We start from the raw sequence: 19,996 nt of genomic DNA on the forward strand, positions 1-19,996 counted from the left end.
GTGGAGGCAGTCCCACACAGTCTCTACATTACATATGCTTGGAACAGCATCTTCAAGGAGCAGATCCACCAACAACGCACGGATTAAGAAAACAACAAGGTATTAACATGGTAGATGCATTGAGAGTGCACCTGGAAGGTTGAGCTAAAGACAGTAAATCCACAGGATCAAAGCTTAAGAAAGGGGTCACACAATGGTGTCTTATGGACTGCGCTCTCAAGAGACTCCACAGAGAGAATACAAAAGGAAGCCTCCACAAATTAAAACCCTACCCTCTTTCTTCCTCATTTGCATGGACCCTCCATATCCATATGATTAGCATAAATAAGCTATGTTCAATTTATTCTGGAAAGTAAACTTTTCTGCGAGTAAGTGAAAGATTTACTAAGGCAGCAAACCAGCAAACATTTACTCAAGATGAAACAGGTTGGTAAAAAAAAAGATCCCCGAGCAGCAGTGAGAGACGCCAGTTGAGATCACAGACGTTGAATATTTCCCTTACTGGTCAGTTCATTTGGAGCTGATCAAAGCTGTCTCGCCCCAGAGGTGCAGGGTGGTAAACAGGCCAGACTATCAAAGCAGACCCCTCCATTCAGAGGGACTTGAATATAAGACCACCACCACAGGGGCCAAGACTGCTGCAACAGCTGGAGAGGGTTCAGACCTGATCAGCTTCAAATGACGCTCTTGATTTTCTCACGCTGAGCCCACTGAGTTGAAGATGGGCTGGCAAGGGAACTTTCATGTGTTTGTGCCCACTGCAGAACACACAACCATACAGCCACAAAAAAATAAAAGGTTTTGGTACGGATTAATCAAAAGAATGAAAAATAAATCCCACTGGTCCCGTGTGGGTCTGGGTGTCCCTATATGCGCCTACAGGCATATATGAACAGCAGTATTGTTACATCGGGTATTCAGAGTATGTATATTATGCTATGTTAGAACAATGGCATGAATAAATATATGAGCTCCCCAGAGCCGTAAGGCCCCCTTCACAGCAGGTAAATGTATGATGCAGTGCAGTGCAATAGGCTGACTCTGCAGACAATGGGGTGATCTCTGACACTGGATGCTCAGGGCAACCACAAAACTCCTCGCCAACACCCCTTCCCAGCTCGTTCCCACTGTGACTGACAGGAGGGAGAACAGGGTTCAGTTCTAGCAGGAGCCAAAGTGGGCTCTGCTTTTTATTTCCTCTCTCTCAGACCAAGGCCTGTTCAATCATTTAGAGTGACTGCTCCAAGAGGTGACCACTCTTCTCAGGTTCCCCATGCAGATGAGAATGAGGAGTTCAGCCAGAGAGGAGGAAATCTGGAGAAGGTCAAGTACTTACGGTTGAAAATCGCTCTCTGGCTCTGACCAAGCCACATGCTCAAATTTAGGAAGTTGCATGAAAAAAAGGGAGGAAAGGTTAAAAACTACAAACCCCACGCTATTCATCGCAGCACTGGAGTCTAAAGTACTATTAAAAGCTAGGTTATTTTCAGCTGGAAGTTCGCTTTGCCTGAACTTTACAGAAGACGCTGTGAAAGCACTTTAAAGGTGTAATCAGAGGTAGAAATGAGTAGGTCTGTGGCTACTGTAGTTATACTCCGTTTTGACGTCTAGCAGATTAGCAGCTTCAAAAGTTCAGAGTGTTTCTTTTCTTACCTCAAGAGTATTTTTCAAAGCTCAGCAGCAAGAGAAACAACGAAAGAACTGTATAGTTGAGAAGACTCTGATTAAGTTCAAGACTCCAGCAATGGCGCTGTGGGTCAGAGTTTTTTAGTGCTGGTCTGCCCTTGACAGGGCTATCACAAATGTTACTCACACCCAATCCAATCATTCTTGTCCTGAGGGCACTGTCCCCAATGAGGGGCATTCCAACCTCAAAGCTATATGGCTCTTGCCAACATCCTCAAATGTCCTTCTCCCCAGGACAACTACCACCTTGGTGTGGCATTAACAGACTCCTGAGAGAAGCTATATCTTGTCTGAATCTGGTCTTCCTCAAGCTGTCCTTACAGGTCTCTTGAAGACTGTCTTTATAGCCAGTGGCAGAAGAAGGGGAGTGGGGGGGAAACTGCGCTGGAGCTTTGTCAAGTATAATTCATCTGCACATGCTATACAGAATTGGCAGAGACAAGACATAGGGTTTATTGGTGGGTCAAAGAGTAAAAGAGTAAAATATATTGAAATTTTTTAAAGACAGTTCTTTTATCCCGATGTTTTTGTGGTAGGGATCATTTAGCCTGTCTTTTGTCAGGAGCCTGCATAAACACAGTGTGGCTCTGTACAGATTACCTACATTGTGACTGATGATGCAACAATGTTTTGATTACATGTCACAACATATTAAACTAAGGAGTCGTATCTCGTTCAACATCTAAGATAAGAAAAAAAATTACGATGTCTTTACAAAGACCTGCATTCACAACCCAGGCTTCAGTCACACAATCAGGTCAAGTAGGGGTCTTCTGGGTAAGTGATCGCAAGCGCGAGCTACAATAATCCTGCCATCCTTGCATACAGGCAGTGTGAAAAGCACCTAGCACAGCCCATTAATCTACTTGGAGTACGGACTCAAAGTGTGTCAGAGCAAGTAAACGTTAGTGCACTAGGAGCAGCCAGATAGGTAAATGCCTGGTGCTAATTAAGGCTGACGGCCCAGTGGAGTGTGGAGCAGGGAGGACTACAGGGTCATGTAGAGGTGCAGAAACACACATTACCAAAGGCATACATACACACCTGCATGGCCTCTGCTCATGGCATCAATAATGCTTATTTTGTGGTTTGTGGCCATGCACTATGCTAGCGATTAAGTAAAGTTAATGAACCTTATCTGTTGAGAAAAAAAGAGCTAAACACACTATGAGCTTGGTAAGGTTTCTAAAAAGCTAAAGCAGCAGTAGTAGTTTGTAGAAAGCGAGACAGTGTGATATATCTTCATTGGTGTGATCTGCTGAGCATTTCATGTGCAACAATACTGACACACACTAAATGCTCCACCACTGGATTCTTTTTATTAGAGGACTCTTAAGTGTTGGCCATTTGTCTCTCATTTGATTCCGGCAATGCTGTATAAATACTCCATGAGTCTTTCCACAATTATTTTATGACATAGTGGCTTTCCTGGGACCATTACAGTTGACAGGCTCCGGAGGCACCAGCTTGCCTGTAGTGCTTTTTTTGTTCCATTTTTACCTCTTACTATTGGTTACACCCACAAGAGCTGTTTGCTCTATTTTAGAAAGACAAGAATTCAAGAGCTTTGAGTCAGCTCACTGGGGTCTGATAACTCGGTAAGAGACAGTGGCTTGCGCTGCTGTGTCATCTCTGTCTCTTTCTCTGTTGCAGCATGGAAAGGGCAATAGATAAGAAAAGCTCAATAGGAACTTTCTCTCTAATTCCTGTGTGTTCAAGTTTTTCCTTCCTTTCTCCCATCACAGGTTATTCAGTTGCAGACAAGCTCTCGCTCTTTCTCTCTGTCTTCCTCTCTGCATTCCCTCCAATGCTCGGGCTCTTTCAAACAGCAGCAGTGTAAGACAGTCTAGAAAAATAAATATTGCAGGGAAAAGGATTTTCAGCAAGTTAATTAGAAGTGAGCTGGGGCTGTAAAAGGCCATACTGTTTATGTCGCGGGCAGTCCGCATCAAAGGTCTAATTCAGGGCTGCATGTGAGCCGTGGTCTGTACACCTCGGAGCCTGCTGGGCTGAGCGACTGTACCGCTCTTAAGCGGCCTGCCTTTAAGGTCCCCTCGTTGCTGTTTGCTGTTTTTCTTCAAAGAGATGAAACAATATTTGGAAAGGAAGAACAAACAGGGGAGAGGGGTAATGGGGCGGAGGAGAGCAGAGGCCACTGTGCATTAAAGGCTCATGAAGGGCCTTCTTGTTTCTCTCTTATTTATGGAAAGGGGGGGGGTTGTGGAGATACCGCCTTCTAACCTTTGTGAGGCTGGTTTTATGCAGCTAGTTAGCCTCCTAACCTGACGTCTGCCTCAACTGCGGTGTATCAGTGCACGAGGGAGAGCTTGTGTATATAGAGCAGTACACACACACACACACACACACACACACACAAGTGCACAGAAACACACCAAGCCTCTGAGTCACATGCAGAAGGGAAATGACATCAAGAGCATCTTGACCTGGAGCTGGTAAACAGACCTTGATTGCAGAGTGACTTTTGTGGTGGCGTATAGTATGTCAGCCTCCCCAGAGTGGACTGTGGGCAGAGTCACATGTAATGGAAACCAGGCAAATGATACAAACAACAGAAAACACAGAGCTGGACTGGAGCTTAATGTTTTTAAGAGATGCATGTCTCCGGGTACAGAGAAAACAGTTTGTTTATTCTCCTCTCTTCTCGTTTAGAAGGCTGCGTTTCTGTAGGCTGAGCAGTGGAGGACTAGAACTACGTGAAAGAACCACAGGCTTTTTGTTGCTCTGCTACGTGGCACATTAAATCTTACTATACCGCACACAGTGAAAACCAATTCCTGCTTGGAAGGCTGGTACCTGGGGCCCAATTATGTTATCACAAGCAAGACAAAAGCAGCCATTGTGGAGAATTCAAAGCTCTCCGGCAACCAGCCTCTTACTCATTCTCTTTTCTTCATCTCTTTCGTGTAGATAGAAAGTAGAAGATAAAAACTTGTGCTATTATTAAAAAACAAATCCTCAGCAACTCTCCTAATCTCATCCAGACACGCACACACATACCTTTACAGCTAGCACATCCAGGTGCTACGAAGGTTAGAGGTGACTAGGCCGAGGGCTGGATAACAGGTTTGAAAAGGGCAAGCTCAATAGCAAATGGGCTAACCAACATATTCCTCTCATGATGTAATCAAATAATGTTAGTGATTAAAGTTCGTTCCTCCTTCCTGCCCTACTGGACAAAAGCTCTGAGGGTATTCACTCACTTAATTAAAAGACTGGGAGCTGAACAATAACAGAGCAGCACACTTCCCTCGCCTAGAATTCACCTGCATCACGTTAGGAAGATGCGAGCACAGCAACAGGGAAATGAAACTGTTTACCCAGGAGTCCTTCATCACTAAATCGATGCTTGAGAAATTGGGGGGCGGTTATGTGGTTGTATGACTCAGAAAAAAAACATGCTGGCTGAAACAGAGAAACAGGAAATGTGTTGTTTATCGTTGATGTCGCACAAAATGACAATTTTACAGGAGAAAGAACAACCCTTCTTCATCTTCATTGGAAATCAATGTAAAAAGATTTTATTTCAAGTCATGTTGGGCCATTTCTATTGGTCCATTCACCATCAAAATATTGACAACTTCCTGATTCAAATTATGTAAAGAATTAAAAAAAAGGAAAAAATGGGGCTTGACAGCAATGCTATGCTGATGCCTTCTAAACCCGTGTGTTTTATGATCTGATGATACAGACGATACAACAGTGGCAGGCCTTATACGCAGACAATTTTATAATTTACTTTATGAGACAACACGTTGAAGGGCATGGATGCCAGAAGCTGCAGCTCTTTGACACTTGGTCAGTTTTTTTTCTGATTCAATGCAACAATTTCTAAGGAGCCAAAAGGATAAAATGGTTGCCTTGAGAACCCCACAATCATCAAAAAACCTTAAGTCAACCAATAACTACTGGTTTAATTTGAAATGACACAATGGTCAGTATTTTGCACAGGCCCTGTGCGAAATAAGTCACAAGCAGGATGACAGGATGAGATTTAACGAATGGTAATGTGCTTAATTAGGCACCCACGTGATCTGTCTTGGAGATGTCTGAACCCCGCCAAACAGTGGCGGATTGGCAAGGGCCTTTCAATGGGATTACTCAGGGCTAATGACGCCCGAGCACTTCAGTGAAAACAAACACGGCTTTGAAGGCAATGGGTGCTGAGAGAGTGGACAAGGTGGTGAATTCCAGCAGCATGGAGGAAGAGACGGCGGGCTCCTGGCCACAGTTCCTGTACCTGACAGAGAGGACACGGCTACCAACAGCATGGACAGGAGGATTAAAGTCTCTCTGGGCAGATCTCTCCTACAGATTCTCTTCGTTTCTCCCACTGAGGGATTATCTTTCAGAGCCTGAAAGATACTGAATCACCAAACCATTCGCCCCTGTCTCCCACTCCCTTATATATATATATATACTATTTTTTTGTATCTGAAATTTCTTTCTAATTTTTGGCTACTGGAACTGCTTTTTCAAATAGTGCTAACCCTCCCTATCTAGTCTAGTCTTGATTGTTTCATCATTAACCCAAAGCCTTCTGGAGGTGAGTAATGGAAAATAGACAATGACAATGATAAAATGACCTTCTGTCTGGGCGGGTGAGACAACTGACCACCCCTACACTTCCGCAATGCCTCCTCACAAGCATATCTGATCACCCCCCCAATCCCTGACAAATCCGCCCCCCGGGAGCTTCCCAGACACAGATACCCCTGTCTGTTGTAATTGATCATGGACCGTCAGCTGGCAGGTAGGCCAACAGTGCACTCTGGGACCTTGGAAAAAAAGAGGCTGGGAAGATAATGATTTAAGTGACTTTGTGGAGGTCAGGAGGGCAGGCGCAGAGGTCACAGGGGAGTTTGCATGCGGGGGCGCTTGTTTAGTTTGCTATGTCAGGGCCATGCTGTCGCGCCCTCTCACCTCTCTGGCTTCAAAACAACTTAGTTGCTTCTTCTCCAAGGGGACCATAATCTACTAAAATACAAAGAGTGTTCTACCTCACAAACTGCCTCCATGTGTTTGTTCTCCACGTCCCTTCATTCTATATCAGTATTGACAGAGTTATTCTGCTGCTCTGGAACTTTGCTACAGCCCATCATTATAAATCAGCCAGTTAAGAGTCATAAAAATTTAAAGAGCTGCTCTTTGGATTCACACTGAGGTCTCCATTAGAGAGGCCAGAACTGATGACTCCTAGCATGGTAAAAGAACCATCCTACATTGTAATCTATGCCAATTTCTTTCTAGTCTAAGACTCGGCTGTGTGACAAGCGGAATATCGCCAGACTAGAAGAAGAAGAAGTCAATAGAAAATAATTTTCTATCTGTCAGAAAGCATATTCACAAATTGCCATGTAGTCTGGCAAAAGCAGAAAAAACACATAACCAATGACCTGTTAGACACCAACTACTTGTCTCCCTGCAAATTATGCATGATGAAAACATGAAAACAGAGCCCTAGCAATCTAATGATTATAGTGAGAATGTGCTTACCCTCAGCCAGACACTTACAAGAAACCCCATTAAACACACCGCTCTCGCCCCATATCCAAACATATGAGACACCCCGGCAGTATGGCAATGTCACCAAAGAGGAGATACAAACAAATGTCTTATGTTCTGTATATTTTCAAATTTTATTTCAACTGTGTCTCTGTAGGTACATCAAATTTCAGAGCTCTTTTCCAAGTAAATTGAGTCAGCCTTTCATAAACACCCACCTCTTATCAAGGAGGTAGAATATGAGCTACAGACAAGGGAGAGCTTATAAACCTGGTGTGGTCTCCAGAATACTCTTGGCTGGTGGAATGAAGATTAATAGCCAGAGCATGAAGGGGCTGGAGAAAAATGAAGGCAGAAAGAAAGAAAAAAGAGAGAAAGGCAGAGCGGAACAGTCTAACATGGAGACAGAGGAAAAGCAGGCCACACTGTTGGGCGTGGATCGCCAAAGCAATGAAAAATGGCAGTGAACGGAAAGATCCTGATTAGTGGAAAGCATCCCAGAAAGATCTGCCAGCCCTATAACACAAACTCCTCCTCACAAAAGACCCTTTTCACTACAGCCTGTGGCTTCAGGGGGAGCTTCTACCCTTCCCCCCCACCCCTTCCATCAGTCCCCTAATCTGGGCCTTGGGGTCTGCGGAGGCTGCGATTAACAACAGCCAGGACAGTGTAAGTCCCTAATAGTTACAGCCTCAGAGTGCTGTAACGCAATTACAGGAGCTGTGGAGAAACAGCTAATGTGCATGCAACTAGCTGGGGCGATATGGATCAGGTATTGAGTTGGGCTGTTTTCAATTCACTTTCCAGCACACAAACAGGGCGCATTAGTTAGATTAGACGGGGAGAGGCGAGCAGGGGAAGGGGAGAGGGGGAGGCCCCCGCAGAGGGCAAGTGGATTTGTTTAGCATGGCCTGTCAATTACCATCCAAAACCTTTGCCTGAATGGTTATTTATCTTTGGAGGGCGAGACAGAAAAAAAAGACAAGACAAAACAAACCCTAAATTAGATTAATAAAGGGAAAAGTCCATTGACTGTTTTTATTCACATTCAGGGCCATGCCATAGTAGGACTGTAGGAGAGGCTTTTGGGTTATGACCAAGTGGAATGACGTATAGTGCCAGGTCAGTTTCATTCACCCACCCCCGTCTCTTGTTTAACATACTTTGATCTGAGAAGAAAAATGATGCTTTCAGGCAAAGAAGTATCCCAGACCCATCCAGGCATAGTCTTGGTTACAATACGATAGGTGAGGCAGCATAAATATATGAGCTGTGATGTAATTTGGCCCTCTTATTATCAAACCAACATGCATGACGTACATATGTTTTAGCTCAGGGGTGCCTGGAGGGCTAGTCTCAAGCAAAGTTTGATGGTAGCCTTACTTGAACACACCTACTTTGCCTGGTAATTAACTGAAAAGTTGAATCAGGTGTGTTTGAGTAGGACAACTTGGCCAAACTTGGCTGGAGTCCGGCCCTCCAGGACTGGAGTTGTGCACCCCGGTTTTAGATTCTAGAGCCAAGTGAGAGATATACACAGCATATCTGCAAATGACGATGCCAAAATCTGCATATGGCCTACATTCCCTTTTGTTTCTCAAACAGAAAAAAACAAAGTTTGTTTGCTGGCTGGAAATAAAAGATGAAATAAAATCTGCAATAGCAAACAATTACTGCATGGAAGGGAAGCTTTGAATAACTGGCCATGCTGTGTGTCCTTGTGCCTGTGCAAATCAATTACCAACATTTTACTACAAAGCTGAAAACACTCATCTCTAGGGATGCAAGCACTGGCTGAAAACTGCAGTGTATGGCACTAGTTAGCAAATCATTATCAGCCTCATCTCAAGCATATCTCAGAGTGAAACTAGCACAGCAGTTTTATCCCCATGAACGGCTTGAGAAGAGTTCTTTCTCCTGTGGATAATCTGGCAAAAAAAATGAGGCTTCTGTTTTCATGTAAAAGCCAGGCCATCAACCCACACGCACATAATCACAACAATATGGCAGAGAAATTCAAGCAAGGGGCACAGCACAAGCACAACAGTATACAGTTACCAAGTCTGCAGCAGAAATCATTATCATCATTTGCAGATTACCGGACCCAATGGATTTTTTGTAATGCAGAGACCACCATGCAACAAAGGGAAGGGAACTGTGCCAAATTGCACGGTCCTTTTGAGATGTTATTTCAGAATTCCAGCAGAAAAAATCCAGGTAGCTCGAGTAACATCTTAGTGAACCTTCCACAAAGATAAAAGGTAGGAGAGAAAGTGACAGATAGAGAAGGTGAGGTGTGTGTGTGTGTGTGTGTGTGTGTGTGTGGGGGGGGGGGGGGGGGGGGGGTGAGATGTGACAGTGCCTCAGGAGTAAGATTGGATAACTAGGCTTAGTAACAGTGAGGTGCTGGTCCCTCTGCCTTGATCCATCAGCCCTGAACCGCTTTGATTTACTGTCTCACACTGGTTCAACAGTGGCTATCGTTGCACTTTTGACTTCTGGAGCATCCTAACCTGACAACCATGACTTTCTGGTAATCTTTTTTTTTTTTAACCCCCAAGTCTCACCATCATTAAACACTCTCAAAGTGTAGCAGCTTCTCAAACTCATGCAATAACATTCTGCATTCTGTCAAGTGCCTCTTAAAGCAAACAGAGGAACAGGGAAAAGAAGAAAGTATGAGGCTAAAATGTAAATACTGGTGCCAATATTTCATGTGTCCATGTCTACGAAATTCAATCAGTGTGGAAACAACTGCCAAAATGAAAAATAACAGCAAGGGCTGCAACAGTCAGGCCCTTGTATTCCGTTCTTCCTAAAAGCTGTACAAAAGAGATCAGATTTCCATACAAAATCATTTCCACGTGACAAGAGGAGAGAAAATAAATCGTACATGTGCCACGGGTGAATGCGAGCTCTCGTATGCCGACTAAGCTTGCTGCTCTCATCATTGTTTTGCCTATTTACCAGACTTAGGGTTCTTTTCTGTGAAACAAAGCATGGCACAAAGTGGCTCAGAATAGCAGTGGTTAATGTGTTTGAATCTCTCCTTTCTTGCAGGGATTAGGTGCAGATGGGAGTGCCGGTGCTATCGTTGTCTTGCTCCTCTCCTCTTCCTCTCTGTTTTCCTGTTTTCCGTTTTCCCTCTCATTGCCCAAAGTGGTGCTTTTGTTGGCAAGGCAGCACTGGAGCATGGCTGCACAATAAAACATTTCCCTCGCAATAACACCAATAAAACACCAAAATGTAGCTGGTAAAGAGCAGAACTTTTGTGGCCTTATTGAAAGAACAAACACGGCAGGATTTACTGACGTGCTTTCTCACAAATGAGAGGCGTAAGAGTGGTGTGTAGGGCCAAATTTATGTGCATGGCTACTGAAGGCAAGCATTCAGGAGTTGTAATTCAAATCTGACAACTCCTTGAAACGGCAGGCCCTACCACAGTTCAAGCTCATGAATGGAGCATACGGCTGTTTACCCGGTCGGACGGCTGCCAAAACCTGGCAGGGTAGCTGGCTGCCCCCCTGCCTGCAATCTATACATTTTCTGCTCTGTGAGTGAATCATTTGTTTTCCGTGAGAGTATGTTAGGAGGAATGCTTAATGCCTTCCATAATGGTATATCAGTTTACATCGCAGAACAGACTTTGTGTATTTGAATACATGTAGTCAGCTTTATGACCCCTGACTGAAGAAGAGAGGCTGCTGGCTACATTTCTCGGGCAGATGGAGAAAAAATATTTGAGTTAATATTGAAAGGAAAGACATACCCTTGACAGAGCATACTCTTCCAAATAGGACCTCAAGCACTCTTGCACTTGAGGGAGGCAGAGACCATGGCACATGCGATTGCATATACTTCCTTTCAGTCCCTATTCTGAGTGATTTCAACTGCTGTCAATAAAAAAAGTCTTAGCTATCTGTTCTCATCCAGCCACAGACTGCTGACTCGTAACTTTACACAGCGTTCTCCACATCCATTAGGTTCCTATCGCTTTAGGACAGAATTTATTATTCATCCACTTCCTCGTCTATGTTTGGAAATCTTCTGCAAGATTGGTAAACGACTGTTGTTCAGTGTGCTCTCCACATCCTCCTACAACCCAATAAGAGTCCAGATCAGCCGTTCCTGCCTTCTCATTTTCTTCCTGGTACCAATTTTCTTTAGTGCCGTTTGAAACGGTCAGCCGTAATCACAGGACGGGGACAGATCCAACCTGTGTTTTCCTGTCCAGGGCAAATTTAATGTTACCTCCTGCGGCAGTGAAGGTCAGAATTAAGAGCAATTCGGGGCCGGATCCAGCAGCTCGGCCCAGTCGCTGTAAACTGACCTCGTTACGGGTGCCCTTGATTAACGGTGGTTAACTCTCTCAATGAACACCTTGTGCTGGCCTAGTTGTCATTTGCACTCCATCTCAACGCTCCCCTGTTCCTTTATGGGGACCAGACGATTGCAGGATTGCAGTGATAAGCACGTCTCTTTGCGTTTGGCTCTGGCAGGTCATGCAGAAAGCCTTCATTAGGGAGACTTACTACTGTACGATTGTCGGCCGAGCGCCTGTAAAATTAGCCCCAGTGAGCATGGCCCAGTTAAGCACTCCCAGCTCTTCATGCCCTAGAGACCAAGCCTGAAGATGTGGCTGCTCTCAAATCTGCTGAGTTCAGGCTTGCAAAACATACCACTAACACCATAAGCAGGAAAAGCAAGCTGACGTAGGGGAGTGCATGTTTGAGTTTAGAAAAGAAGCCCAACAAACCCAACATACAGACACAAGGAAGAAACTGAGAGAATTTTGGAGGCGCCTAAAATCAATTTCTGTGTCAACACAGAAAATAAAAATCAGCACACAGCTCTCTAGGCTCTCATTAAGACCTTTGATTTGGGAAGGCTGTGGCATCAGAAGTAAGATGTAGGGACAACATGGAAAACTATGAATCAGAGAAAATAGAACTACAGTGCCTATAAATTTCAATCTGACTCTTTTGCTCCTAGCTGGATATTCTCGTCAACAACACGCTTTTCCGCATTCTCCCTGCACCCCTGCTCAAATGGGAACCCTGCACAGAATTGATCGCACAATATGTGGCTCTAATTTAGCACCTCATTTAACAGGCAGAAAATACAACATTAAACATTGACATTGTGACACACATTCACTGGAGCCTTCCCCTAATGGTCTGCACAGTTTAAAAGGCTGTTTAGCCGTCTTGTAGAAAACATAGGGGGAGAAACGTGGGAGGATTTTTAAAAATAATTATTGCTTTCCTCAAGATGAATGCCTGGTATTAGTGCATTTTATGTGGTTGGATTTTCTTTTTGCCATACCTGATGCTCACAAAAACATGTAAAGGACACAAGTTAAGAGGAATACTTTATCTCCATCTGACTAAGAAGTGAGACAGTCCAGGGGCCAGACATATGGAATCTGCCTATCAGGCAGGGAGCCTCCAACCTGAGAATGACGATTTGCAGAGAAGCCCCAGCAGACCCTCACCCAGCCTCCCTAAAAAGTACACATGCCTCACAGGAGGCCTGTTTGACATTAGGGCCTGTCTCCTCATTTACCTTACTCCAAAAGTTAACCGAGCATTTCCACTGCATGGCTTCGACATTCCCCATAAAGCACCTGCTGATGGTAATAAGAGGCTTAAGGTTCTGTGCACTATGCAGCGTACAATCAGTCCAAATGGGCTGCCTCCCCCTAAGGCAGGGTTGCTCTAATTACCCAACAGAGACTGGGCTATTGCACGTAACTCAAACCTCCCCCTCACCAACTTTTCTAATACATTGAGTTTAGGGTCTAGTCAGCATGGGCACGGACCCTGTCCTCTTATCATCACAGACCAGTATGGTGCTCTTAATGGAAAGCAGAGCTCAGTGAAAAAACCTCAAAGTGGTGCACAAATGTATGTTCTTTATTTAAGCCCCATAAAAACAGGAAGGCACAAACATTTATCTGTGCTATGCTTTCATCCTCCGTCGGGCAGGCTGAGAAATAACAGAGACGGGCGATGCTGATAAACTGGAGATAGGAAATGGAAACGCGTGGGTCTTGGCCCTTCTTGAGTTTCCAGAAAGGCCGTGATTGCTTGGCCCCTTCATCCCTGAAGGTGAACAGCAGTATACATCATTATAGAGGTCTTTCACCGTGTCTGCATTAGGACGCAACATGAAACCAAACAATGGGCTTTAATGTGGCTCGCAATCAAGTGTTATCCATTAACAAAAATACTGATAGTCTGGCAGAAAGAGCTGCACTGAAAGCTGGCTGGCTATTCTTGGTGCACAATTTCTGACTGAAGATACCGATCTAAAGTAGTCTGACACTCTACCACAGCTGCTGGCTTTGTAATCAGAAGACTGGTTTGGATGTCAGTTGAGGTATGTGGGCTCGAGAACAAACTGCAAGTAAAATCACTTTGAGTCACTCTGTGATGGCATCCCTGCAGACTAGAGATGGCATATTAGTATCAATGGGCATTGGTATTGAGCCGATAACAGTGGAAAATGCCTGATTAAATATTGAGAGAGAAAACGGATAAATCCAATCCAGTCCTGTGACAAATCTTGCCTAAAATATCACACACTCACTTTACGTCATGTCATGCTGTTCGCTTTGTGTTTTAATCCTGTGTGTAGTTTCAGCACAATAGCCTAGTTTTATCTTCATGGTAATGGTTATAAGGGAAGTGCCTCAACAATTGAAAAAAAGGATTATTATTGCTATGGGTCGACACTGGAGTCAGTATTGGGAAAGAATAGTGGTGCTGTGTAGACATCCTTAAAGAAATGACCATGCTGTCAATGTGCTATGTAGCAGAGAATGTGCCATGTAGCAGAGAATGGGGTGGGTGAATGAAAGAATTGCTTCTGATGCCACTTCTTGTGGCACTTTAGGCTTTTTATAGCAGAAGTGCGTGTATGCAGTATGCAGCTTAGAGTGTATTCTTAAACTCACCATTTCTTCACTTATTATTCCACAAGAAGGTATCCATCAACAGCTACTGTCAATGTGTTACAAAACATGAGCATTTTTGTTGTCATTAGGCGGATAAATTAAAAAAATCTTAATTTCACATACAACAAATGCTCCAAGCCATGGGTACAGGTAACAGGCTTATATTTTGCTACGTGGAAATGATGTGTTACCTCTACAAATATAAGTACATAACATGTACATGTATATCTATTCATTTAGCTATCTATTTGCGATGGGACACTGGGCTGGGTCACTGGAAATAACGCTAACTGAAAGACAGGCTCTGTTCTCTGATTTACAAAAGAGGAGCCATGTCATTCTCCTCTCCATACTGACCCAAAAAAGAGGCCTCTTAACTGGTAATAACTCTCATCTCTCTCTCTCTCCATTTCCTGATAACAATTACCCTCTCCATGCAGAGTAAAGGCCATGAATTACATTTCTCTGATCCACGCCTATAATTGGGTGCAGAGGATCCTCGCAGAGAAGAAGATCTCCTGTAAGCGAAAAACAAAGAGCCTCCAGCTGTTCATGTTTGGGTTTCATAAGGACAGTCGATCAGAGCCACAACATTAAAGGAAATGGATAACATGTCTGCGCAACCACAACACAGGTGTGACACAGAGAACTGCTTCAAGTACGGTTCTCTTCATCATTCTGAACAGCAGGTACTTAACCGTCACACACGTACGCTTCTGCCTGGACGTGAATGCAAATAGCAGGGTCATTACGGAGAGGTATTGGCACTGTTGACAGACAGGTCAGTCACTTCCACACTGGAATGCTCGTGAAGTGTTGCTACTTGTGCCGGCCCCCGTTAATGGACTGCTAATAGAACTGAAGGCTTGCACTTTGATGCTTTCCCTGTAGTTTCGTAGGTGACAGTGTGTGATTAATTGCACTCAGTCCCTCACCCCACTCCCAGTTTTTTCACTGGAGAAAGAGGAGACCGTCACTGCTTTGCCTTCGCCTGGCTAACCTATCCGAACAGCTGGACGAGGCTAGTTTCGCAACAAACAATGCGGAGCACCCACCGTAATACATCTCGTCCCCGTCCCAAGTGCCGAGTGACGTCAGCAGGGAGAGCTGCAGCCTCAGCAAGGCACTTTTCACAGTAATTATCACAAAAAACCTCCTCCGCATGGGGGAAGGCCAGCAAACAGCAGGCAATGCTGACACCCACAAGGCAGAAAGGAGGAGACAAGGCTCCAGAATTTCTGATGACACACCGCTTGGTCTGACCTTTACTTCCACCTACATGTGATTGCATGCATGCACTCGCTAACACCCACCTTCCCGACCCCATCCCCACCCCTACACCCCCCCCCCCCACTTCCAACCAAATAAAAAATAGCCTTTAAAGTGCCCTACATCATGTCATCCTAAGGGAATTACCTACACATTACGGCACTAGGTCATTCCATGGTAGTCTTCCTTGCACACAATGCCGTCTTTGTGCTCTCAGAACGTACTTGGAGAATGAGCATGATGGCTGTAACCTTAGCAGTGCCCCTGAGACTCCACTGTTCAGCAATGAGGGAAGTGGTTAGAGTAATGATGATAGTAATAACATTCTCGCTTACTCGGCCCATCTTACACTTTAGCGGGTAGACTGTGCACTATAGTGGACTGTTCCACTTCTTTTGGATCGCTTTCGCTGTAAAGTATAGGATAATGAAAATATTTTCATTAAAATCAGGCTCTGTAAACAAAGCTCAGAGGGCAAATAATAAAGTAGTGAGAGATGGAAGGACCATGGAAAAAGTGAACTCACGCTATGACCAACTCGGCAGGCTCTGTGGGTTAGCTTTGGTTCGGCTTTTCGCCGTTATTATGCGCTAGGAAGACAAACAAGGAGGCCTTGTCTGCTTATGACGAGTGTGGAACACTCCATGTGGAGCTCACTGCTTTCCCTGATGCTCTCTAAAGGTTTTATGAGAGCTTTCAATGAAGGCTGCATGGAATGAAAGAAACAACCCAACCTGGCCAAAAGCCACAGCCTACAGGAGAAAGGCTGGGGAAAAAAGAGAAAAAATATGTACAAGAATGGTTTACACACATTTGGCATCTTCGGCTTTCATCCACAGAGGATCTGCATATTCAAACAGACAGCCGGCCTACTTCAGACCCAAATCCTCATGCCCATCTGGGCGCCAGAGGAAAGGCAGGGCAAGATCCTGTCCGTGCTCCGTGAAGGGTTCTCTGGGTTAGACTCTTGACTCGCTCTAACTCCCTCTTGACTCGCACGCCACTGTCACCACTTATTCAGATGCAGACATTTAGAGACACTTCTTGCTGAGATGTCGGTTATTTTGCCATACCCTAGATGATACAGCCACTCTCGTGCCTGCTCTCTCTCATTTCTCACACTCTCTCTCTCTCTCCAAGGCAGAGAAATGCTGAGGTGCTAAAAGAACACAGTGAGAAGCTGGGATTCAACACTTCAATTTCTGATCCACTCTAAGCTGGATTCTACACACTTGATTAAAACAAGTGTATAGTGAGTGGAAAATTAGAGGGGTGATGGAAAAGGCTAAGGGAGCAGCGAGGAGGAGAATCTAAAGCATATAAAAGCAGCGCCTGCTCAAGAAGAGCAACTCTTAAATAACTAAATTAGAAAGTACTTTAGCTGTGAAGTGATCCCCGAGTGATTTTGGAATGTACAGCTCATCAGTATCTTAAAAAAAAAACACGAAGCCCATTAATTAGACACAAACAATGTTCTCTCTGAATATCGACTTCTTAATGGACATGGTGCGACCTGGTTCGTGTTTCCTTTGTAGTCAATGCCATTGGCCTCGGAGGGGTTCTGGAATGGGGGGGATTATGTCATCCTGCTGTGCCCTTCAGAAACAGGAGCTGGGTAGCTTTCCTCCTTTTCCATGTTACTCATTAACTATGCAGGACTGTGGAGTGGGCTTCACCTTACTGAATAAGGTTGCTAACAATCCCATGGCCGTGTAGAATATCCACATCCCAGGAACGTTTTTGGTCTCAGCTTGACGCTGGAATAGACTAAACAAAAATAGCCACTTATTTTAGACGCATTTGTGGCCTAAGAGGAGGGGGCCAAGTGAATTCAACAATACAACAGTACAACAGGGACACTGTGCAATTCCCTGCTTACTGTCCTGGATTTGGTATAATTGCATTTTTTTTAGCAATCTCCATAACTACAAGATCAGCAGAAGCCGGCCACCTGCATGGGGCAAGAATGCACACCAGAACTGTCTCATAACCCCACTGTGGGAGAATGTAAGCCTATGTCAAACACTGCTAGGGAGGAGATTTAGCAAACTGGCTTTTAATGGGGGGAGAGTCTTAACGTTGTCCCTCTGTGTCACGAAGATGACTGAAACTGTTTACCCAGATAACAATCGGCTCCATCTCTTGGACTAAAGGCCCCTACAGCCTTCTTTTTAAACGGCACTAAGACAGGCTGGCTGCATCAGCGCAACATCTGGAAGATACCATGCAGAGAAACTTGACACGGACTCATTACAGATCGTTAGACACGAGCTGAACTGTGAAGCCATGTATAGTCTTATTGGGAAAAGTACCTGAATACATAAGTTAACAAAGGAAAAGCAAAGACTGCAGAAGGAAAGAACACGAGGATAGATTTTCACCCTGAATTATTGAGGGGAACAGGTAGAGAAGAGTAAGGGAGGAGATTTCTTAAATCGGATTCCTGATCATTTCAGACTCAATACATTTTAGCTTCTTTTTTAAGCAGTCAACAAATATGAAGCACATGAGGTTAAAGGTGCACCAAGGCTCTTCCCCTCTCCTCAACCCTATTCCCTAGCTCAAGACCAGGACTATTCATTTGGTGTAGCAGTGGCTTATTTGGCTGGAGGACTGTACAACAGTAAGCCACAGTAAGTTAGTTTAAGGGCTCCAACTTAAGGTCTGAAATCATCAATTTTCTCATCAGACATACAATGCAAGGCTTCACCCTCATTCACTACAGGCTGCGGACTCTATAGCTCGCCTCACAACCTTTCAGCGCCGCTAGACACGCGCTTCCTTCGTGAACACGGACTCGCGCTCAATCCGGCCTTAATTTAACTAGCTAACTGATCTGATTCCCACAGACACGAGCCGGGCTGGAGAGCGCGGGGTGAGCCGCCACAGCCTTCCTCACCAGCATGAACCGAGCTAATTAAAGCCCAGCGTTTCACCGTTACGCTAAATAAATAATAATAATCATAATAATAATAATAATTCTGTATAAATAATAATTCTACAGCATTTAATTACTGCCGGTGTTCGGGTTCAGGGTTGTGTTTCTTCGAGTCGCGGAACATTTCTCTGAAGCTCTTTAAAAACTTTCCTTATGAATTTTAACAAGTTTAAAAACTCAAAGGATAAAGCAAAGTTAAACCAAATGCTTTAGCTAAAAAATACGACTTAAAACCGTGGGCATTTTTCTGCTTTCTTACAGAACAACGCCAATCACTCGCACCGCTGAGCTCATTTGCATAACGTAGTCGTAATAATAAAATAATAAATAATAATAAAATAAAATTGCTTAATAATACTAAAATATATTTTTTGATTTTGGGATTTTTTTGATATAAAAAAATAATAATGCGTGAAATATTTTTTTATTAATTTGTCCTATTTCTTTTGTGTGTCAAATTTCCAAATCCAGTCTCAAAAGTAGCCTAACTACATTAAAAGGACTGCATTTATTTTATTATTTTAGTTTTAAGACTTTTAAAAATACTAGCTAGCTAGCTACATTTTTAGCCACAGTTTTTGTGCTGCAAGAATAAAAGGAAGAATAAAAAACGAGGTCGGTTTGAGGAAATTAGGATGAACTCCTGGTTTATTAGTGGTGTTTCTGTGACCCTCACCTTCCTGAAGTTCAGTCTTCAGGGCTCAAGGTCCGAGTTTCAGATTCGTGTTTATTATGTAACCGTTTCTCCGCGCTGCTAAACTTTGTAACTGAAGCAGGCTTTCGCCACATTACCGCCACACCTCCGGCTGTCTGTCACTCGGAGCCGCTGGAGGTGAGGAAAGGGTTCCTTACCTTGAGCTGCACCGATGTGGACGAAGACGGCGAGCACAAGAACGGACGCGGAGCTCATCTGCAGTAAGAATCCAGTCCCCCCGCGGTGCCTGTCCGCAGTCTTTTCACTTTTCCCCATCGATACGGACGAAAAGTCGAGAGAAATCCGCCCGACGAGACGGTGTCACACGGCCGGGGTTCGGCGAAGCCCAAACTTGACGACACGACGAGAAGAACAGGAGGCGACCTCTGCCTAAAACAAAGCCAAATCTTCACAATTTTCCAAAATCCAAAAATCACCTCAGCGGAGCCACGCGCCGCCGCCGCCGCCGCCGCCTCCTTCAAACAAGCCCCGTTTCGGCGTGTAAAATATCCGCGCGTGGACGACTTCTGCTTCAGTGAAGTGTGTGTAAATCTGTGTCCAGCTTTAGGTCATGTCCAGTCAGTGTCTTTAGTCGTGCCTTTAGTTTGTCCTCCTCCAGCCGTGAACGGTTGCTTCTTCACTCGCGCACAACGAACGTGAACCGTCTCGAGCGCGTCTCGCGTTCTGATGGAGAGCTTCGAAGCGCAGTGCTTCACCGGTGGCGCTTTTTTTTTTTTCCCCCACCCGTTTCCGGACAGGTCCCGCCCCCGCTGAGCCAGGATTGGCCAGTGCGGTCTCTCCCCCTGCGCTGTGATTCGTCAGGGGTCCCTACTCACGGCAGGTCCGCCGCCACTATTAGCCAATCCTAATCCTGCGGCAGGCGGGGTTTGTCTAAATACGGGTGTTAAAAAAACAACGCTCGCTAGTG

At 44.6% G+C, this 19,996-nt stretch overlaps 1 protein-coding gene across 2 annotated transcripts in view; it reads right to left on the bottom strand.

Annotated features, from left to right (window-relative positions):
• Positions 1-19,777, bottom strand: part of unc5cb (unc-5 netrin receptor Cb) — a 164,712-nt gene extending 144,935 nt beyond the window's left edge. For both annotated transcript variants that reach the window (XM_072659307.1, XM_072659306.1), the window contains exon 1: positions 19,227-19,777. In XM_072659307.1, the coding sequence (XP_072515408.1) occupies positions 19,227-19,344 (118 nt within the window). In that variant the 5' untranslated portion in view covers positions 19,345-19,777. The remainder of the gene's footprint in view (positions 1-19,226) is intronic.
• Between the last annotated feature and the right edge of the window lie 219 nt (positions 19,778-19,996).

This window comes from Salminus brasiliensis, chromosome 16, assembly GCF_030463535.1.
Source record: "Salminus brasiliensis chromosome 16, fSalBra1.hap2, whole genome shotgun sequence".
NCBI classification, from domain to species: Eukaryota; Metazoa; Chordata; class Actinopteri; order Characiformes; family Bryconidae; genus Salminus; species Salminus brasiliensis.